Source organism: Pseudochaenichthys georgianus, chromosome 13 (genome assembly GCF_902827115.2).
Source record: "Pseudochaenichthys georgianus chromosome 13, fPseGeo1.2, whole genome shotgun sequence".
Taxonomy (NCBI): Eukaryota; Metazoa; Chordata; class Actinopteri; order Perciformes; family Channichthyidae; genus Pseudochaenichthys; species Pseudochaenichthys georgianus.
Window position 1 is genome coordinate 34,233,265 of NC_047515.1, and position 23,740 is coordinate 34,257,004.

Consider the following 23,740-nt stretch of genomic DNA (forward strand, 5'->3'; position numbering starts at 1 on the left):
CCCCCCAAATAATAAATAAACACATTAGCCATATTACCATGGGAAATGGGGACACAGCAAATACATGCTGCCATCACATCGAAGTTAGAGGCCTTTGCATATTTAAAACCAGTGCCAAATGTGTAAAATATGTAAAGTTTTTGTAAAACTACAGAAACAAACTCTCAATGGCCACCAATCTGCAGATCACACACATCCATTTTACAAAAGATGTAACGAAGATGTTTACACTGCCGATAGTCATTATTTCAAACTGTATGAACACATTTAACGCAGATTGCTTGCTCATTCATTTGTTTCCCTCGACCACGATGGTTGCCATCGTATGGTCAGACCCTGGGGTGGACCGGTCACTGAGGAAGGCGATATTCATGTCCTTTTGAAGCACATTAAATAATAAGTTAGCGCATAAGAGATAATGAATTAGTTAATTAATTACATACTTTTTAACCTGTTAACTCTTATTACCAGCAGCTAAAGTAACGCTGGTATTGTTTTCACCTATTGAGTCTGCATGTGTGTGTCGTCATGGCAATGTGGTCCTGGAGACACACAGATGCGCTTTTGAGTACTTTGCCTAGTGTTTAAATGCATGTGGACAGATTTTGTCAATCACAACCGTGCAAGTTTTAGTGTACCTTCTCATCTTTTACGCAGGTTCCATACAATATGGGAACTGGGTAAGTGAAGAGCAGAAGACACTTTTCAAATGTTACACAATCCTTTTCCCATGCCATTGCTGTCATCACCTATCCATGCTGAACGTTGCTAAGATATTATTGATTGGGGCGTGGCCAAAAGTGCAATATGCTTCAAAATGTAACTGACAGAGAGCAGTGCTTTTGTCCTGTGTTTTTACACTGGGCCCGTGGATTTTATTTTATTTCAAGATTTTTAATTACGTCGCTAAACTCCTTGAAAAGGTCCTCTTCCTTTTCTCCAAGGTACACGACAAGGCAGCGGATGGCTATAGTTCTCTGCGTACTTCAATTGTATTGTGCTATTTTTGAAAAAGGAAAAAAAGAGAAATGACCTAAATGAATATATTCTGAATGGGTGACTGCCAACAACTTGCATTTCAATGACATCTCTAAATAACGATCCTACCTCAAGAAGCATGTCCTTGGTCTGCTTCACCGAGATTCATTTTGAATAAAAAGCGATATCACAATAGTAACCAAAGTATGTTTTACTCTCACAGTAGCCTCTACTGCTTTGTATCCTCTCACAGAACTATTCACAGTTCAAAGGCTGCTAATTGTGGTCAAACAGCAATTTGCCTATACAGTGCAACTACAAGGCTATCTACTCTATTTGAATGACAAAAGATGACACTCACCTTAAAATGTCCTTTGTATATGTCTATTTGTCTTAACTGTGGGAACTTGTCCAGGCATGTTAAGTGGGAGTGGACTTGAAATCCTAAACTCAAGGTGTAGAACAATTAAGTTATCAAGCCACTTGCATAACTTACTACAACTTGAATTTTGTTTTAAGTCAATTAACGCAGAAATCAGAGTTCAAATTACACACAATATTAAGTTGATGTAATTACCAACATTATTACGTCAACACAACTTATAAATTAATGTTTGCAACTTAAAATGTTTATCTGAATCAATTCACTCACATTTTTATCTTGCAACCATGCATTTAATTAAGTGGAGGTGAAAGGTCGCCTGAATTCGTTTTTAGAGTGTCCCAGACCATCTGGAGATGCCCCCAACCATCCTGATTGGGAGAGCCACAAACCTGACTCATGGACCTGCATCTGGGTTGCAGTGGTGAATGCCCTGACGCCCTCACATTCATTCATAGTCCCCCACTGTACAGACAAAACACCATCCAGGGCCTGTTGTTGCCCTAGCACCCTGGCACTAAGGGAAGCAGTCACACGCTTTGACCTCAGGACAGCTCCAAAGCTGCTGGCAGTCAACCTTCCTTTCCTGAACAAATGCCAGTTTGGGTTGGTTCGCTGATCAGTGGTAGCCACCTGAATTGCCCTCTGTTGCTCCTCAGACAATGCCACAATTGCCTCAGGTCCCTGATGCCCAACAGATTTGAGAATGTCAGGAACAGTAAGTGTTTCCAAGCTGTAGTGTTCCTCTTCTGGCTCGGGGGAGAGAAGCCAAGACATTCCTGAGAACCTGCCCCCGAGTCTGTCCCTCAGCCAGTCACGATCTTCGGAGGTGGGCTCTCTTGTCAGCGGGTTGAATGAGTTATTGGTTGGAGGAAATAGCTCCTCCACTGAATGCGTACGTTTAGCTGCCTTTGGCTTCTTCCACTGACAGGGGGAGTCAGTGCAGCTGAAATTGTGAACGGCAAAGATGGCTAATGCAGCCGCATGACTGCATTTCCATTCTCCACGTGGGCATTCACATTTTGTGGAGAGAATTCCCTCTTCTTCTGTAGATACCTGTAGTGGTGGGATTGTTTTATTATTTAAAACATATTTACATTTGTAATGCCTTCCCAATTATCCCTTTAATTGTTTAGAGCCTACTGTATGTTTATTTCAGTGTTTTCTGGTGTGTAATATTTGTAATAAAGATTTCATGTGACACATAAAATGGATTTGTTGATGGGAATTAATGTCACTAATGTGAATAAATTAACTAGGCTAACGGTACTCTTGCTATCACTACTCACCGACACTCTATAAACCGTGTCCCTCATGCTAGCCCTGACAACACCGGGTAGCACACCTTCATCTCGGCTGCACTGTTGTATGTGTCCTGACTTCTAGTGGTTCTCTCCTCATGTGACATGTGGAGATTATCTGGTTGAACAAAACGTGATCCCTCTCTTAAATGTGTGTCAACCACAGACCTTATTTCGAGCTATTTTCCAAAATCCTATTGAGAAATCTCATTGCTTTTTGACGAAGGAACCGGAAGAAGTTTACTTCCGGGTTTTAGGACGCGTCACTGCGGTTCTCTATAGAGAGGCGAAGTCCCTCCCCTTCCGGTGGACCTTCATGGGACCTTATTTTGGAAAAATCATGTATTGAAGTCAATGGAGAGAGAAAGATTATCTTTCGACCCCGTTTGAATTGTGCCACGAATTACACATATGATGTTTGTCAATTTAAAAGATAATTTTGCAAGTAAAAAAAAAAGAAAAAGTGTCGTAAAACTGTGAAGTAACACATTTCTTTGTGTGAAATGCTCAATGAACTACATCTCTGGTCTCGCAGAACAACACACGTCACCAAGATGGCCGTCACTACTGTCTTGTCACCAAAACGATTGACTACCCTCACTATCACCACAATGAAACACGTCCAGAAGAATGTCATGCAAAGCTGCCTGCCTGCCTTCCTTTGATTATCTCTGAACTGCCTGGTCTTTTTAATGTTTAATGTCAACCATTTGTGAAGATAGCATGAAGTAGAAAAGATCGGCGATCGCCGATGCAAGAGTTAGCATTTCTCCCCCGGGCTTAAATTGTGTATTACAGAATGATCACACCGGTGACAGTACTCTTCAAAGGGTTCACGAAATATGACTACTACTCTTACTGTTTAACATTTTGGGTTACTTAATGTTACTTCATATTAAGGCTAATAAAAATGACAAGGCTGTAATGCTAAATAACGTGCTTGCTGCTAGCTAGGTAGCTAACTTGATCCAGCCACTCCTGGTCCTTTCATCAGACGGGAAGCGAAAGAACGAGCAAGACCCATTGCTGGTATGATAACAACCTGGTACTAAGCACACAGGCATCTTGTTAAAGTTATCTTATCTATCTCTTATTTGGTGGAGGAAAACAATTGTGACATCAGTTATGACATGACTTACGCGGCTCTGGGATTTGTAGTCTTTCTAGTTGCGTATTTTTCATAGTCTTATAATTCAACAGTTTTACGAAAAACTGACTTTTTTGACATGGAAATGATTTTTTATGATTGACAAACATCATATGTGTAATTCGTGGCACAATTCAAACGGGATCGAAAGATAAGTTTTCTCTCTCCATTGACTTCAATACATAATTTTTCCGAAATAAGGTCCCATGGACCGGAAGTAGATGGGCGTGACTTCGCCACTCTATCGAAACTGCAGGACTAGCTGCGATTGTAGTGGCTCCAATCAACACAGCATTATACAAATAGGTGATAATATGTTTTCTTTTTAAATACTTTATACACCTACCACCATATAGGTTTTGAAAACAAAGCCCGTAAGTGTTTTTCGGGTTAATTGAGCAGTCTGGGATGATTTGCTATTATTAGCTCACTAGGGAGGTAGAGCCTGATCGATGTTAGCAAGCTAGCTAGCTAACGGCGGCGATTCCAGTGTTATAGTAGCCAAGTGTGTTTTGAGAGAATGTTCAACCGTTGCACACAAATCCATATGTACAAGTGTTCAAAGAGCAACAAAATGGCAGTGTTTTAAGGGGATATTTAAGGGACTTGCATTAATTGCATGTCTGTGGAAAACTGAGACTCTTGTGAATCAAATGAGCCGAATGGTATTTGTTTGTTAGACCCTAAGAGTAGTATTTCATTGAGGTGAAAAAAAATGTGTAACCTGACCACACAGAACAAAAAAACCTTTTGTGAACTCCAGGATGATCCCGGCCTCATGAAAATGTACAACAACAAACTGAAAACCGACTGTGTTCAGAGGTGTGGATTTCCCAAGGATTTTGACAATAAGGAGGTAGCTTAATTTTTTTAAGAATTAAGCTACACCAGGCTTTAGAAACATCATTCCGTAATAATACTGTGAACCACTTTGCTATTGATAATAATGAACCATTTCCAATAACAAACCCAGCGCTGAAATGTTGTATAAGATTGGTGGATGAGTATTTTGCGGTACTGCCGCATTCATAACTGTAGGATCAGTTTGCAGGTTTTCAGAATCAATCTCTATATCTGAATCCTCAAAGAAGGTCAGTGAGGGCAGTGGAGATGAAGACATTCACAGAACAAGAACAGGTACATCCTCTGATGCTCACCTCCTACGTCCCCCATGGATACAGATTGGTATGAGAGTGGGTGCACATGAATGTGTGTGTGTGTGTGTGTGTGTGTGTGTGTGTGTGTGTGTGTGTGTGTGTGTGTGTGTGTGTGTGTGTGTGTGTGTGTGTGTGTGTGTGTGTGTGTGTGTGTGTGTGTGTGTGTGTGTGTGTGTGTGTGTGTGTGTGTGTGTGTGTGTGTGTGTGTGTGTGCGTGTGCGCGCGTGCGTGGATGCACATGCAAACGTGTGCATGTTGTTTACCTGTTATCCACCGCTTGCCGCTGTGGGAGCCCTCTGCCTCTAAATAGGTGAGGGTCTGTTTTTATGAGCCCTTAACAGCCAGCACTCAGGCCAGATGGTGCGCTTATCAGCTACTCTGTGTGTCTGAGTGTGTGAGTGTGTGTAGCATCAGCCAGAAGGCAATAAGTAAATATTTGTCAAAAGCAAAGAGGCAGCTGGTTGTCTTGGGGACTTCAGAGTAACAAGACTTTCGCTTAACAAGCAGGGCACACACACACGGTGAAACTAATGGGAATAGGTTACATGTTTCAGAGATCGAGACTAAAGAGGGAGAAAAGCTGATATGGTGTTTTTTGTTTGGTATTTCCTTAAGAGGACATTGCTATTGATCAACCAACATGGTGGCAATGAAGCAGTTAGCTTTTAGGTGAATTATCATCTGTTGCCAGATTTTACAAGGCAAAACATTTAAAAGCAAGCTTCAAAATATCATAAAGAACATATAGCAACAAACACCACATACAGAACACGGGTATAATGGGGAAAATAGTGCAATAGAAAAAATAAACAGTCCCACATTTAGATAAAATGGCTTTGTTCCCAGGCTTGAGAAATATTTCACATAAACTGCTCATAATTCAAACAATTAAAGTTCACCTCGGTGTGTAGCATTTCAGTTTGATCAGATCTAGTGTAATTAAAGCTGCTATAATCAACATATGTATTTAACAATGAATCCCGTTTGTATGTAAAAGAGGTTTTCCAATAGTTATCAACCCACATATCAACTGACTCTGCAGTTTTATCTCTTCTTTCAGGTGGTTGTTTTGCTTTTACAACCTGCAACAATGTTGTTTGTTCCCACTGCATTTAGTGCATTCAGAGCCAGCAGCTGTTCACAGCCAAAAACACTCCAACTGTACACAACGTGTTCAGCACCAAACTGCAGACAGAAAAAGTTAGCAACAAGCTGCTGAATATAAGCAGCAATTAACTGCTAAGGGTCAACCTATTTCCCTAAGGAGTTGTTAGAGATCAAAACAGAATGAAAACGAGAGTTAATATTTGACTTTGAATTATCAGGTTGGCCAGGAACGATATCTGCACGCTGTTTAAATACGCAGCTGCTAACAAGTTGCTGCCTCCATATCTTTACAGTGTACAAAGAGAAGCATTGACACCTTCGTATGTACCTTTGGGTTAGACAGATGAAACCTGAATTTATGGATTGCTCATTTTAGCAAAAAAAAAGTCAAATGCAATATTATGCAACCCCTGATTTCAATAACTTTCACTTAATGACAAAAGACAAAACCTCACAGGCAGTAATTATAATGTCCTTAATATTTCCCTCTGAATAGACTCCACTCCTGAACTGTTACATCAGATGTAACCTTTTTGTAAGAAAGAGCTCCTACGTGCTCATCAGCCTGAAACAGCCATCTGTCACTGCTCTCCTAACATGTCTATAAACATCAAGGCATCTTGTTTATTCATTTGAATTAAAGAATGCAAGGCGATGAATGAAATACAACTTCCCTACAGACAGACGGTTCAGAGTTACGGGTCAACACACAGGGCACAAATACTGCAGGTGTCGTGTTACTGCTCATGTTAGGCTGTCCCCTTTTATCAACACGATTGACACACACGTCCAACACAAATCTACTGATAATATAAAGAGAGTAAAGAGATTAAACAATATACAGTTAATAGATGTTACAATACAGTGAAAGGTAGGGATAACAGTTATGTAAATATGTATCTATTATTGTTGAAGACTGTATATAACGTTTAAGATAAGATCAACTTTTATTGATAGGGAAATTCAGGTGTTTTAGCAGTAACAAAAATAAGATAAGAAACAAAAAAGAGGACAGGTAGGTGTCCACACAAGGAATAAATAGAATATTAACATTTAAAATATCAAGTGACAGGATAGAATAAAAAATACTTTTTTTAACATAATATATACAATATGAATAATTATGAATATGTTAAAATACACGTGCAAGTGTGAAAGTGCAAATCCAAGTTTACACATTCAATCTTTCAGAGATCTAGTGCAGATACTTATTATTTTCATTCATGTTTCATATGTTCATTTGTGTGGTTTGTACTCTAACGTGAACCTCTCCTGGGTTTAATAGTCATTGCTGTTGCTGCCATGACACCCACATTTCCCTCTAGTGATAATTAAAAGGTTAATCTGATATTATCGTAATAGACCGCCATAAATCTATAAATAACAGCATGAATTGTTGTTGGTAATTAAAATATGGTTTCCTTTTCAAGGGAGGTGCCGACATACAGTACAGTAATAAGCAGACAACACTGCATGGATGAATTTGGGGATTTTCTTTGTAACATTCTTCAAATAATTCCTCCCTATGTTGTGTATGTCCTTATCTGTTTCTATGGTTAGCTATTTTGGCAGAGAAAAACACACTGTGGTCTCTATGGGCAACCACTAGCATTGCAAGTCAAGTTGTGTTTCCGCTGGTCATATTTTGATGGACTGGTGAATAAGTCTGGCTGCAAGGCGAGACAACAGGGACTATCACCATGGTCATGAACCATACTGGACCATCCCGGAGGTGATCATCAGTTCTTGTTGCCACAGCAACAGCATTGACTCCCTCTAGGCTGCTACATACAGAATAGCGGCAAAACACGGTGCACTGGTCTTGCAGGGGTAACCTATATACATAAGCCTACTGGGTTTAAAGTATATGTCAGGGGACATTAGATGGAACATGTGATGAAACTGTTGTTGTTTTTTTCCACCTTGTTAAGCATTTTTTAGCCATGAAGACACAGGCATTATTAAAATAAACCATTACTCTGCAACAATATGAAATCAAATGATTGTCTTTTGTTTGTAAATGTCCCTGCTTTGGGACTAACCAAGGATTTCTGATTATCCTCTATATTTACAGTTTATATTATTTTCACTTGCATTTTATTTGATTATATGTGCAACTCGTGTTTATGCCTATTTAACATGCTTGTGACCAACAAAAATCCCAAATTGGGATTAATAAAGTATACCTTATCTAAAATGTGATCATCTTTATGTGTCATCTTTTTTCTTTGGTTTACCTGCAGATAATAACAAAAATGAAGAGTAAATTGAGCTGTCGCCCTGTGAGAGCTTCAACAGGTAGACGTGTTAACAGGTGTGTCAGATCTCTGCACTGATTCAGCCCGCATGAACATGGAGAATTGGCTCTCTCCAGTGATCATTTCTCTTCATTTCACGTCAGTGCCCCCTCTGAGAGAAACTTGGAGAAAAACATGTGCCGTCAGCTCCCTCATGTGGTCACAGCAGGAATAGATGAACATGTGTGGACTAGACCAGCCACAATCTGATTTATACAGAATAGAGGACAGAGCAAAAAGTGAATACATGATCAGAAGGAGATTTTATCCTCACTTAACCAAGGGGAAGTTTATTCATCTTAAGTTTCCATCCATTTTAGGTGAACAAAAATATGGAATGGCTTTCGATAACACATACTTAACCTCTATGGATTGCTAAAAAAAATGCATGAGAAATAATTTGACCACTGTATGATACCTGCTTTACTTATTCACATGTTATTTTATTGATGTTTAAGTGTATGTTGCTCATAAAGTCTGCCATTATTATTGAATTTAAGCTATTGTTTGTATATTGATCTTGTGTTTTTTGTAAAATTGTGATTTTTAACCTTACAGAGGTGAACGCTCCAAATAAGCGCAGTGGGTTTTTTGCCTCTTCTTCATCATACAATATGAAACTGTGCAACTTAAATTCAGTGGTATCGGAGCAGTGCGAGGAGGGGAAGTGGGGCATCCTCGTCTGAGCGCTTGAGGATGGGTGGAGTTCCTCCACTTCCCACATTGAAGTGCTACAAGTATCACTGCAAGTGTGTGGTTTTCTGTTTCTCTGCCTTTTTCTCACACACACTCATACCGCACTCAGCCACCCCTAGGCAAGTAAACAAACTCTCACCCAAGCCCTAAAGCTGTATTGTTTGAAAAAGTTAACTGAAACTGTGCTAAGAGGAGTCAATCCCACCAGATCGTTGTACATGTGTCTGTGTGTGTGGTTACAGCAAAACCTAGTTCCCAAATGAACCCCAGCTAAGCATCAAATGTACCCGCCTGGGAACTTGTGTTTTGCATAAAACATGTCTGAATGTTGTCCTATATTACTGCTACATAGTTTGAGTTTCTCCTTTCTTTTAAAAGACCTGTAGTATTTTGGATCCTGTTGTATTTTTGACTTTTTATTTTAACTTTCCAGAATATTGTATATTGTTTTGTTTATAAGGTTGTTGTTTTTTTAATTGTTAATGATCTGTTCCACTTTTCCAAGTGTTTTAAGTATTGTATTGTATTATAAAGTCTGAACACACTTCTGCTTCTGTGACGAAAGAATTTCCCAAATTTGGATCAATAAAGTATCTATCATATATCTATCTATCTTCTATCCTTTCTCTCTGCTGTTGCCTGTAGGCTCATACATAAACTGACAGTGACTGTGTACACTATAAAATCTCAATAAAGCTGACAGCTACTTAAGCCTTTACACAACCTCCCTGTGACTAATCATGGTGTTATAAAGCAGAGCCTTGAGTTTTAATAAGCCATCACCTAAAGTAAATATAATACCAGCAGATTTTTATACCTGTGTTTGTTCTGGCCACAACTCACCACCTCTCCCTGCAATATAGAAGTTGCAGCAGGAGATACGGTAAATGCCAGGTTCCAGAAATAGCAGCAGCACATTTGCTCTTTTCCGTGATGCTGGGAGACAGATAACATTTACACCTGGCCCCCCCAAAACAAAAATTGGCCAGACAAAGATAAGAGGTGGGGGCGTCTCTAGGAGGAAGGCACCTCCCCTTATCATCCTCTCCTACCTCTTTCATTTTATTTTATCAAAGCCTATTTTCTCCAGGGACCCAGCCTCATTTCTGTCACTCATCCTGCCAGTCAGTCCAAACATAACTCAGAGTTTTCCATTTATCTGTATCACGGGGGCGGTTGAGGCTGAGGGGATAAATGCAGTAATTTGTCAATGAAGGGGTCAGGTGTTCGATCCCAGATGTTGCAGACGTAATGTGTCCTTGGGCAAGATACTTAACCCCAAAGATCCTGTAGGCATATTTATGGTTATAAAGTGTTTGTAAGTCAGCTAAATAACCTGTAACATTATGTCTGTTTTTCATTTCAGTTGTCCCCCCTGTTTGATTGTCTGTCCTGTGTTCATTAGTTTCAACTATTCCCGAACAGTCCTGCTAACAGGAGGTACACCTGCACTTTATCCCTCATTAGTTTAAGCTTGTATTTAAGTCTTCCGTTAGTCTTTGCCAGAACCTTTTATGTTGTGTAACAGGACGTTTGTTTTGGCTCTGTTTGTCTTGCCTTGCTGGGTCAACCTAAAATAAGAGGTATGTTCTGTCCGTCTGCATTTTGGTCCACCCTGCTCTGATCTCGGTGACACAAAAAAAAGCATCTTAAAACTCAAATATAAGTGGTAAAAAGTACAATCAAGGCCACAAATCAGCACAATCTATCAAGGAGTATCCTGGCTGCAGCCTTATTCTTGAACAGCAGAAAGGATACATCGACAGGTTTCTGCAGAGCCACATCACAGGGCTGAGAGGAGTGTGTCTGAACAGCTACTCTGTTTGAACTACGCAGAGAATGGCAGAGGTGAGGAGAAGAGAAGAAGGCAACCGAGGAGGGGTTGATAAGGATGGAAATAATGCACGGCGAGTATCAGCGTCTAAGTAGAAGCAGCTGGCTGCAGACTCTCTCTGTCTCACACACATGCATGATTACAACAGCAGGAGACAGACAGGGAGTAGGACAGAATGACAAGTAAGCGGGTAAAACCATCTGGTTGAGTCTGAGAAATAAAATCCTCAGGTTATTTGTGTAGGTACTTCCACTAAATCCACCTAAAGCCCACTTACAGCTTGTAAGTGATGCGATACATAAGGACATGCGGCACACTGGACACCAGCAGCTCTTACAAGACAAATTGGAAAGTATCGAGACACACCGGTGTAATAGCTTTCCTTATTGAAACAGGTTGATTAATCTTTCAGACTGATGTCGATCGTGTTAATTTAATGTATTCTCCGCACACCGAACAGATCTGTATCTGAAGTGCTTTATGATTGGAGGCATCAAATATCCTGTAGAAACACATACAACAAACTGTTTCCTTTACGGCTTGATTATATTCTTTCCAATTTGGCAAAGCTGTAGTCACCTAGACTTACTTATTAAATTAACTAAAACCCTTTCCTTTCCTCTCTGCTTACGTATAATGCACATGTAACATCATTTGTTGCTACTGTACTGGGTGGGGTCCATACATGTTCATTTGTAGTACTTTACAATGCAGAATAACTCAAAACAATAGCTCCACATAATATTCTCACCAGAATTGTGACAGAAAATCAAGCAGAAGGTGTCTCAAAATAAAATGAGTAAAGCTTACGGACAGATCAGTGTCCAAAAATAAAGAGGTAAAGATTAATCTTCCCCGTTACAATCTCATCTCATACTGTAGGAGCAAATCCAGTTTTATATGTAATCATTTTTCATTTATATGTTTACATAATTACAATCTTGACATTTTATTAAAGGTTGCTCTGTGACATTCAAATCCAATAAAAATCTAAAAAAAGAAAAGTTAAAAAACATGTAGCCTACTGCTGTATAACATTATAGCAGTCTTAAAAACATATTTCATTAAAAGTAAACGACTCAGACTTAATACAAATTTTGAGTATATCAGCTCTAATCTCTACTTGTAAGGAAGCTCACTTACAGATGGACTTAATAGCAACAACTTATTATTATAAACAAGCAAAAATATAAAAGACTCAATCAGAATATGGAATTACAAAACAACCAGTAAGAAAAGTAAGACAGTGTAAAACAAAAAACAACAAGACGGACAGCCATTACTCACCACAGCTTGCGGGGCATGGTTGCTGTATTAAGACGCTGGTCAGGTCTCTGCCTCTCTACTCTATGTTTCATCCTCTCTCTCCTCTATTATCTCTGTTTGCCCACTTGTAATATTCATTTACCCTCACCACCACTTCAAGACAAAATCCACAACCAGATGCATGTGTTTGCTCACACACACACACACACACACACACACACACACACACACACACACACACACACACACACACACACACACACACACACACACAGGTTTGATTATGCAGTTATTAATGAGGTGCTGTGTGTTCGGCAAAGACAGGGAGATCTCTTTGTAATGTAGTAACCATGAGCAGAGAGGAGGCAAAGGAGGATTAATGACAGGAGAGGGGAGGGAGGAGGGAGGGAGGGAGGGGAGAAAAAGTTGGAATAAGGGATGAGATGAAAAGCACAATGTGAACTGAGGGCAGTCAATAAAAGAATAAATCACATTAAAATCTTCACACCTGTTGCATCTGATGATTTGTGTTCCCGTGGCCTTCCACTTTTCCTTTTCTCATTTCTCTTCTCATCTTTATGGCTTTATTTTTCTTTATAACGATACATCTACCGGGTACTATTTCATCCTAGGATTCCAGCTACCAACAACTGAGTAAAATGAAAAGGCATAAAAGCCATAATTTAGGAGTATGCCAAGCTGTGAGTCATTTGTATAGGCTTCCTCGACCTTGTTTGATCTGTGACGCTGCTTTGCTGCCAAATATGTATATTAAAAACACATTTTAGAAATCCAGAGTTAGCTAAGCATCCCCACGACAATAAGGACAAAACTAGCTCTGCCAATCCTCCTGATTAGATTCTCACTGTGAGCATGTGTTAAGTTAGACATATGCCTATCCTTTCCATCCTGTAGAGTGACATCTCTGTTCCTCCCTTTCTTTAACTTAGAATGCTCGCTCGGCACCATTTTGTTACATCTAACAACTGGATCAAACGCACACAGGCTCACAATTAAATTCTATTCAGGGTGTGAGCGGAGCGGAGCTCGAGTAGGAGTCACGACTCACTCATTCATATTCAGAGACACTCCGGAGCAGACGGTCTAATGACACCTGGCCAGGGACCAAGGGAGACACTGAGGTGTGTGTGTGTGTGTGTGTGTGTGTGTGTGTGTGTGTGTGTGTGTGTGTGTGTGTGTGTGTGTGTGTGTGTGTGTGTGTGTGTGTGTGTGTGTGTGTGTGTGTGTGTGTGTGTGTGTGTGTGTGTGTGTGTGTGTGTGTGTGTGTGTGTGCGCGCGCGTGCGTGTGTGTGTGCGCGTGTGTGTGTGTGTGTGTGTGCGTGTGTCTAAGAATACCGTAGATGCAGACAAATTGTAAGAAAGAGAGACAAAAGAAAAACTGTGGGATGACACTTGCAGGTAATTAAAAACCAATCCTAAAGAGAATCATTCATACAATAATTGATAGGATACATAGAGGGGTAATATTCCCAAGCCATAGTCTATGCACATCAGTGATGATAGGGAACACCTTCAATCAGCCAGCCAATGGTATTGTTAGCTGCGAACTAAAAGCGCATGTAAAAAACAGCCAGTGCTATAACATTATCTTTTAATGTTTCCAATGCAAATCATTGAGTATCTGGTATTTTATAAAATCAAGTCTCATTTACCTTGATTCAAGAACAACAACCTGCTGAAACAGGTGGGAATTACCCTACTGTGATGGCATTTTTATTCATCTTTCATAATTCCCAGTTTACCAAAATCCAGAGTTATGGCAACTTTTTTTAAATCGGGACTACAATCTCCAATTCTTAAAGAAATCCCTTATCAGAGTTTCAACAGGTGGCATCATTGTGGCCAACTGGAGCTTTGGCAGCAGGTGAGAGACGAAGGAAGTACATGAGGACACACAACATGTTTGTTCAGACAGTAAATGTCAGTGTGATACACTTAAAAGTGAGACACAGATGAAGCGGGGTAGTGGGTGAGAGTACAGGCAGAGTTAATATAAATACACACACAGAAGCCCTTCACTTCCATCACTATGGCAACCTCCATTAGCAGGGCTTGCCGCGGTGGTTTGTTTCAACAAAGGGAAGCTCCTCGAACACAATATCTTCAAAGAACATCTCAGGAAGCAGGTACACAACTCCGCAAATGATATTCAGCTCTCCACTCCAGAATTCATTCGACCATGTGGCTGTTTGTACCTCAGATGACAATTACACAATGTGTTTCATTTATAATGAATGGGTTTTCTCAACGTGCACAACACAGTCACACATCTTTCAAGACCCTTTCGTCTCCTTTTACAGCCGTGTGTTGTAAAGGAAGCTCATAACTATCTGTTGAACATAGTCACTTCTTGTTTCCAAAACATCGACGACCAAAGTGAAAGTGACCAATGGCAGCTGCTCAATGAATCAAGCATCAACACAATAAGAAGTGGAGCAACACAGTGCAGCTAACTAAAGTCAACTAGTAAAGAGTACTGTGGCGATGAGAGGTCACGTGATCAAAGAAAAGCATTGGTCAAATCTGACTTCAGCAAAATAAATATTATATCAACTATATTATATATTTTGTTGTTTCAACTAAACGAAAGAAAGAGAAATGTGTTCATATACAAAGATTTATATTTTACGTATTGTATAAGTTATCGTATTTTATAATGAAATTGGTCTTCTATAAGTCCAACACTGTAAAAATAGAACTCAAAATGAAGTCCCATTGTCTGTGTTAGTAATACTCTGACGAGTTTAATTGAATTGATGTATGGATTAAAAGACTTATAATATAGCTTTAGTCAAATATATTATCCTTTACTGCTTCTGCTTTGATTCATGTTAAATTGAAACATGCTCTTTAAAATAATTAAACATTGTTTACTCTAATTATAATTCAGTCAGACAACTCACGTGTTCCTTTAACATGTTTATTAGAAGCAGCATATAGTTGAGTTTGGCGACTAGGCTCGGGCATCATCACTCCATAGATATACATAGCACGATGAGTGATGATTAAATAACTAACCCTGAGCCTACAGGTGGAAGCTGGGGTGGTGGTGGGGCAGGCAAGCAGCAGCAACGTAGAGGTAGCTGCAGCAATAGCAGCAGCAAGCAATGCATGGAGAGAGATCTGGCAGGTTAAATAGAGCGGCATATTAAGGAGACTCTGTTTGGTTGGTTGTAGAGTGGCAAGGGGGCATTATGTATGAATGCAGAATAAGTGCTCGAGTTGACTGCCTGAACTAGCTCGCAGGCTTCGCCCCATTTATTATAGAAAATGTATTATTTTCCAAAACTGCAGAGGAGATTTTCCTTTCCTGAGGAGTGTCTGCAGATCATGTCAGGTTGCATACACTCGCTACAAAGACATCAATCACCAGGTATAGAGGCAGCCTGAGAGGCGAAACTCAGGGCAATCCATCACCCCGTACAATATCTGAGGCAATGCAAAGGATTTCCTTTCCTCATGAATTTCTCCACAGGCAAGTTTGCACAAATGATGGCTTTGCCTGATTAAATTCGATTAGGATATTCACTGGATATAGAGCTTAATTTGACCATGTAAGAAGCAACAAAAAAAACGGAATAAAAAGAAGAACTTACCGGGCTCTCAGTCCAGACAAAGTGGACTTGTCAATCCTGGAGAGGCAGCAGCCGCACACACAGAGGAAGAGAGAGGGGGGGAGAGAGAGGGAGATAGTATTGATCACGTCTCTGATTCAAATAGTGTAAAAGCAGCAATTAAACTCCTTGCTCTATTATCTATTATTACATTAATAAGCAAATGAACACTGCACATCAAATGGAGAGGAGTGATGGCTCCCTCGGGTGATCCGGCACTTACAAGAATGGTCATTAATAATGATGCTTCTCCTGTCATTATTGGCATTCAGGAAAATGTGGAAGCCTCAAAGCAATTTATATAAAGTGAAGTGCATGAACCACAAACTTGAGAAAGAAAAAAAACTGTGAACATTTCTAAGGCGTTTCCAAACGCATTTCCTGAACATATTTTAGTCATTTGCGCAACCAAGCTTACAACATGACCAAAAGTAAATGTGTTTATTTCCAAATAGAATCTTCAATTAATGCAGAGTATGCAGAGCCTGCAGACTGTGTGAACATATCAGTGTAAAAATCACTTTGTAACAGCTGACTTTAATAAGATTGGATCTCTTAAAGCTGCTCAGACCGGTTATGCAGGTCTTCATGTTTACATGTTTATTCATGCTTCACTAAATACTGTTAGTACTAAAAACATGTCAGAAGACGTTTCATGGAAAACCTGTCAGTTCAGTTTATATGCTGATAATAGAGCAGGGCCTGTGAGGTTTAAGAGAAACTGTACATGCAAATATGTTTTTATTTGCAAGTTGGTGTGTGTGTCGTGTACGTGCATGTTCAGTGCTTGTTTTACACCCCCCTCACATGCCTTTACAAAGAGGATGTTATGACATTAATACTTTAATCCCATTAATTTGCAGAATGAACCATGCAGAACAGTGCCTGATCTAATTCATCCAAAAATGTGCACTCACAACCGACACACACACATACAAACAGAGAGTGCTTTTACACAGTGTGTGCTTTTTTTTATAATCCAACCTGGATGATTTAAATATCATTTGAATTGTTTCCAGGGTTTTTGAATGTTATCAGCAGAGTCAACAGAGGCACATTTGACAGAGAGAACTGAGATCATGTTGTAAACTAGATACTCGATGTCAGGATAACGGATTCATATTGAACCTGCTTACAACCGCCTGACAGCTGACTGCCTGTGCAGTGCAGCGAGCTCATCTTATGTAGTATATATACAACAGTTTGCATAATGCTTTATACCTCAATCAACAGTAACACAGGTAAACTCAAGACATCTGAGAGGAACAAGCAACTCTATTCAATGAGGACTTTAACGAGGGTCTGCGCCAAAAGAAAAGGCATATCATGCCAGCCATGAGTGCAGAAACATTAGAGAGAAATGTTGAGAAAAACACTAATCATGCTATTGAATGTGTTTGTTAAGTCCTACTCCTGACATCTAGAAAGCTTATTTTAATACTGGTTTTAAAATGTGCTATATTCATCCCGGGTAGCTAAAATAAATAAGATAGAAGCATAGACATGTATTTCCTGTGTTAGGGTTTTACTCGCTACAGGGTGTACTTTGAGGGTTTGTGACTTTGCAGACCGTTTACATGCAGAGAAACCTTCATAACACACAAGGGGACGGGTACTAACCTGAAAAGCATGACATGGGACCTTTAAGAATTGTTATTTTGTGTACTGCAGAAAGTTTGACGAAGAGGCGTAAGCTAATAGGGATCCAGATACACACATAAATATTGAAATGCAAACATACCCAGTGAACATCTACAGAAACATTGAGTTTGCTTCTCTGCTGCAGTGACACCATATTGTTTGCGACTGCAGTCTGTGCTCACAAGTGTATTACCAACTAGTTTACAAGACGCACCACCTACCTTATGCCTGAAACAAAGCAGATCATGTCTATCATGTGGAAGCTTCATTCATCCCACATCTTAGAGATTAAAGGAATAGTTTACTGTGTGTGTGTGTGTGTGTGTGTGTGTGTGTGTGTGTGTGTGTGTGTGTGTGTGTGTGTGTGTGTGTGTGTGTGTGTGTGTGTGTGTGTGTGTGTGTGTGTGTGTGTGTGTGTGTGTGTGTGTGTGCGTGCGTGCGTGCGTGCGAGCGTGTGTGCGTGCGTGCGTGCGTGTGCATGTAAACACACTGTGGGGATTTCTTTTTGTCAGCTCTTCATTTAGAAATGCCTGCAGTCTGAACTAGCCATCCACAAATCCATATTAGTGTCTCTTCATGAAATCCAAAAAAACAAACAAATTCATTAGGTTGTCATTGAATTGCAGCAGTTCATATCATAAGAAATGGTTTAATCTAAAAGGGACTATAAGCATACCCTATACTTGTTTTCACACTCAGGCTGTGCAGGATGAACGTTTGTGTTTGGAGTCGCACAACATTCAAGGTGTTGTGTCTGAACTGAGCTGTTGCTGATCTGTCCAGCATTTAAAGAGCCTGTGACACCATCCCAACAACTGTTGTGCAATGAAATATTGGGCTACTAGTAATCTCGAACCGTCAGTTTAAAAAAGAAAAAGCGATACCGTTTCGTTAAATATCAATAATTTCGAACATCGCGGGGAAATTCCTTCACTCATTTTGAAGTTTTGGGGGAAGCCGGAAGTGACGTCAATGCGGGAACGCTTCGAGAGCCAAACACGGACAAAGTGTGTTGTGTCATGCGTAGAAATTGTGAATTACTGAGTTTAGGCACGTTAATAACGTTTTAATGAAGTTGACTACAGTATATTCATATTTGTCAGTGCTTTCATGTCAATTCGGCGACATAAATATACATGATCGTGGTGAAGATGATGATTACATTAGGATTACAAATCGGGAGTGAGAGCTGCTGAATTTCCTCCCATCGGATGTGATATAAAAACAAATCGATTATTTTTGTGGTTATAAACTCAAGTGGATGAAACTACATTTATTAGTGCTTTCATGTCAATTCGGCGAACATATGATACATTAAATGATGAGTGAGGATGATGATTAAAAATCGTTTGTTTGAGCCGGTCTGCATTTACTGATGAGAAAACAAACCGATGCTTTTTGTAGTTGTAGTACACCAACAACGTGGATTAAACGTGTGGTTTTTTACCACAATGTTGGGGAAATTAATGGATAAAATGCACGGATTATTATTATTATTCCCACTCCGATCGGGACACTAGGTCCACCGTTTCCCCGCAGCGAGGCTCCCCCCGTTGACAGTTTACGTGGGCTGGGTGCAGTGGCGGACTGTGGATGCAGTGGCGGACTGGCCATCGGGACGAATCCCGATGGGCCGGTACCGAAGTGGGCCGGTCGGATAAGTAACTAGCACATCCCCCATAGGCGGCGCGTGAGGCTCAGGTTTGAGAAGGCTAAATAACTTCTTTTACCTGACGCTGCCCGCCTCCGGCGTCTATAGAAAAGAGATCCACTCAGTGTGCGGAGTTTAAATCTCTCAAGTCATATTACAGGATAAAGGAAATACAGTTTAAACTGCCGTATGCAGAGAAGACGCCGACGTGTCGCACTTATCATTCATATTACATCATCAATCAGATCATCGATCAGATAATATCATAATATATCATATATTTCCCTATCTGAGTCAGCTTCTCCAGCCTCATCTGGCCGTGCAACACTCATAGTGTCACAGACTGGATGCAGAAGTATTATTTAACACATTATGTTGACGAAACACTCGAGACAAATGTAATTAAAGTCAGATCCACTCGTGTCTTAGACGTGAACGCGCTCTCAGCTGGAGAGAGAAACCCTGGCTTGATTTACCGAGTTGATAACCAGCGTCGTAGGACCGCTTAGCGAGATCTCGTTTGTTAGTTTGTTGTTGTTAGTTTGTTTGTTACTCAAACATATCCAGGGTCTGTTGAACTGGCTTCGTAGTACAGGGCACAGGTGGCTAGCAGCGCTAATGTCAAAGACACAGACATTATACATTATATTTGTATTTTACATCCCCTGCTCCCCCCGTTGACAGCTCGGTACCGAAGTGGGCCGGTCGAGAGTCCCGGGATGATTTTTAGTCCCAGTCCACCACTGGCTACATGACCATATGATCGCCCATATTGACGCACCTCATTCCTAAACTTAGAAGATACAACATAAACCGATCCTTCAGCCTCATATGAGCTCTCAGACACGTTCAACATTAACCTGTCATCGCTGTCTGAGCTTGCTGCTGTGTGCGCCGTCGTGCGTTTACATCTGACTGTATATATATAAAGGTTTACATGCAGATGCTGGGATCCTGGACGGTGCAGCTGGAGCGCTGTGCCCGCAATGACGTCACCCATAATTTGGCGGGACTTGAAGAATCCGCGAGAAGATCCAGAAAATTGTCAACATTGAAGGCAGATTAATGGTTATCAAAGTACAAATATCCAAAATCAGTTCAGTAACGGTTTTCAAGGGGACAATATGTACTCAAATTGATGGGTTTGGATGATGGGGGAAAACCGTGTCACAGGCTCTTTAAGTGTTGCACTTACAGCATTATGAGGGAATACCAAGGGCTAGATTAAACAAAGAATAATTAAACCAAGTGAAGAAAAGTAAACTGAACTGAGTAGTGACCTGAAATTCATGTGTGAATTAGTTTCCCTTTGAGTTTTACTGCAAATGATTAGATGTTTTTCTCACATAGTCCCTGTGTTGCTCCACGCAGCTGTGCCTGCTTCAGGTCATACTGTGTCTTCCTGTCTGGCTGAACGTGCTACATCAGCCCAGCTGGGATGGGAAAGTGCTCTGAAGAAGCGCTTCCGAGACAGGACGACCCAAAAGCAGCAGGGGAGCCAGAAACAAAAACCCTCCATCTCAGCTCATTCAGGACTAAATGGACTCTCTGGCAACTTCGTCAGCGCTGCATCATGGGAAAAACCTCTCGGTCAATAGGTGGGGGCAAATATGACGGGTAAGGGAAGTGACAAAAGACCCTTAATTGGACATTATAAAAAAACAACAGACAAAGCAGCCTGTTGATTGTATCCTCCCCCCCCCCCCCCCCCCCCCACCACCCCCCAAACGGAGACAGCACAGAGTGAAACTGTACATTCTCTCACACACACACATTCTCACACACACACCACAAAGGACAAAGTGTCATAGGAGCGACACAGAGTAACAGCCTCCACCCATCCTTCCTTTTTAGAAAAAAAACACCCAGCCGTGCACACACATTTCAACAGCACATTGTGCATCCTTTAAACTCATTATAAACCATAATGTGCACAATAATGAGCCTTTGCACACATAATGCAGACATCCACACACACACCACACACACACACACACACACACACACACACACACACACACACACACACACACACACACACACACACACACACACACACACACACACACACACACACACACACACAGTAGCATGATACATCCAATGAAAAGGTAACGTACCATCCAAATCCGCCAAAGGACACGCTTCTCCTCCTCCTGAGCATTTTGTCAGACTGAACTTCTCAGCAGTCTCTCTCGCTCTCTGGCTCTCCTCTGGGAAGTGTGCTCTGCTGACACACTCTCTATCTTTACTGTGTATACTTGCACTTTGTTTCTCTCTCTGACCCAATCTGCTTCCCTTGCCTCCCTGCCTCTATCTCTCTCACTTGCCTCTATTTTTTCCGTTCTCTTCTTCTTTGACACTCGCCTCCCCAGAGCTGTCGTTTTCCACTTTTCCGCCACTTGACCACTCGACTACTTTTCCCCCTTACGCTGCTAGCTCTTCTGCTTTCACAGACACACAACAACAATCTGACACACTCACACATACAGGTACACTGAGGTCCACACGCAAGCAGGGGGAGGAGCAAGGAGAGGAGGGGCCACATACTCCTTTCTGACTCTCTGCTTCTTTTACACACACACACACACACACACACACACACACACACACACACACACACACACACACACACACACACACACACACACACACACACACACACAGACAGAGAATTGGGTACAGTTGATGTATTGGGTACAGTTAATTTGTATGTTTTGTGTAGCTTAATAAGTCCTGAGTCATGACATCTATTAACAAGTCACAGCAGGAGTGTGTGTCAAATGGAACTTCTGCTTAACAGAAAAGTGAAACTGTTGTTTTTTAAGGGTGCAATATTAGATTACTAACCGTAAAGGGAGTGGTAACAGCAGTGCAGTCATGCTGAGTTACATAGACCACCATGTTGTGACCAAAGGGAGTGTCCTTCCTCTTCACTCCAGATTTGACAGGTTTCACTCTCACAGTTAACGTTCCCACAGCTGATCAACTGAAAATAATTCAAAGGGTTTCAAAGAAACTTCATGTGAGGCTTTCTGCTTTGGTGATTTTAAAAATGGATTGTTTCACATCCTATTTAATATATTATAAGACCTTGTTATAATAATATTAATTCATCCTTACAATGGCTACAATGTGATGTTCCCCGCACTACACATGACTACTCTTATCCTCTTATCTGTGTATCCTGTTGCCTACAAACACCACATTGATCAGCAGTCAGCAGACAACACATTGCAGATTCATTACAAGGTGAGAGAACAACAAGTATTACACCAAATAAATATTGCTGGATTAATACCTGTCTCCAATTTGACATTTGAATTATCCTCACTTATCCTGTAGAAGGAAATATATGAAAGAGTGTGTGAACCAGCTTCCCTGAGGTCTGGATTTCATTATTTTATCTTCTGATGTCAAAGAGTGACAACAACAGCTCATAATGTCTGTGGCTATTAGAACTGAAGTCATCTAAAAGGACTATGTTTAGCTCTCTCACACAGCAGAACAAATGGATGATTAAAAAAAGGTTTTATTTTAGCTAAATAAGTCAACAAGTCCAAACTCGTATCAAAAAGCTAAATATTTTGTTAACTTCTACAAAATATATGCATATGAGCATCGTATAACCTAGATTGTAAATATCTTAAAACTAGTCTATAACACATTGACCATCTACAAAACAGAGGTTATGCAGGACCTACATTAATTACAAATGTATGTTAGTGGTGCAGATGTGTTATTACATTTGCAATTCATATCAATACAAAAAACACTGAAATGCAGTAAAGCTGGCATTTTAGGGACGATTAATTAGATCACTAAGAGCTCAACTCTAACAAAGGTAGTATTCACTCACCTATACTTATTTTACAGTGTTTTGTGTATCAATGTATCAATGAGGGTCTAGATTTCCTTTCCATATTTAAGATAAGATAAAATGGACCTTTAATAATCCTCATAGGGAAAAAGATCTGAACCTGAACTCTGACATCCTTTCTTTTTTTAAAGGGACCTTGATGATTAAACCACTTTTGTGCTCATTGAGTCCAAGACACCAAACAAGCAGCTATTGAGGATGATTATTATGCTCAAAAGCTTTCTCAGTAAAATATTATCAATGGTCTGACTGGGGCTGATGAGTGGTTGCCTGGATGTGCTCCCAGTCCCTATCAGAGTGAGGATGCACTGATTAAAGCAATAAAACGCTCCACTGGCATAATGTGGTTTGTATCTGAGGATCTATGGGTGCACACACACTTTCAGTCAGTCTGGCATTGCATTAGTAATTATTTCAATTACAGGAAAAAAATAAAATAGTAGCCTATCTAGAAAATGGGTTTAACAGCATACAAACTGGCAGTGCAGCTTGAGTGCAGACCTCACCCTCCCTCTCAACCCTGTCTCCTAAAAATTACGTTCCCACAGAACTAAACTGCATTCTCAATTACGTTTAGCTAGAAACGTATTTTCTCCCACGTTACGTTAGTTATGAACGTATCTCAAATACGTTTATTTTCTACATATCTTCTAGAAGCATATTTTCTTCCACGTTACGTTAGTTATGAATGTAACTTAAATACGTTTATTTTCTACATATCTTTGCCATTTATTGTCTTGCTTATAATAATGATAATTAGTTATTTAT

General features: G+C 40.4%; 1 protein-coding gene across 3 annotated transcripts in view; it reads right to left on the bottom strand.

The window, feature by feature from the left end:
• Positions 1-23,740, bottom strand: part of rap1gap2a (RAP1 GTPase activating protein 2a) — a 112,877-nt gene that overhangs the window by 76,974 nt on the left and 12,163 nt on the right. Inside the window, exons 1-2 of one of the 3 annotated variants that reach the window (XM_034097358.2) lie at positions 21,213-21,594; positions 15,783-15,818 (exon numbers count right to left, since the gene is read on the bottom strand). In XM_034097358.2, coding sequence (XP_033953249.1) covers positions 15,783-15,818; positions 21,213-21,256 — 80 coding nt within the window. In that variant the 5' untranslated portion in view covers positions 21,257-21,594. Of the gene's footprint in view, positions 1-15,782; positions 15,819-21,212; positions 21,595-23,740 lie in introns of those variants that run through there. The other 2 variants (XM_034097359.2, XM_034097360.2) reach the window with 2 other exon arrangements.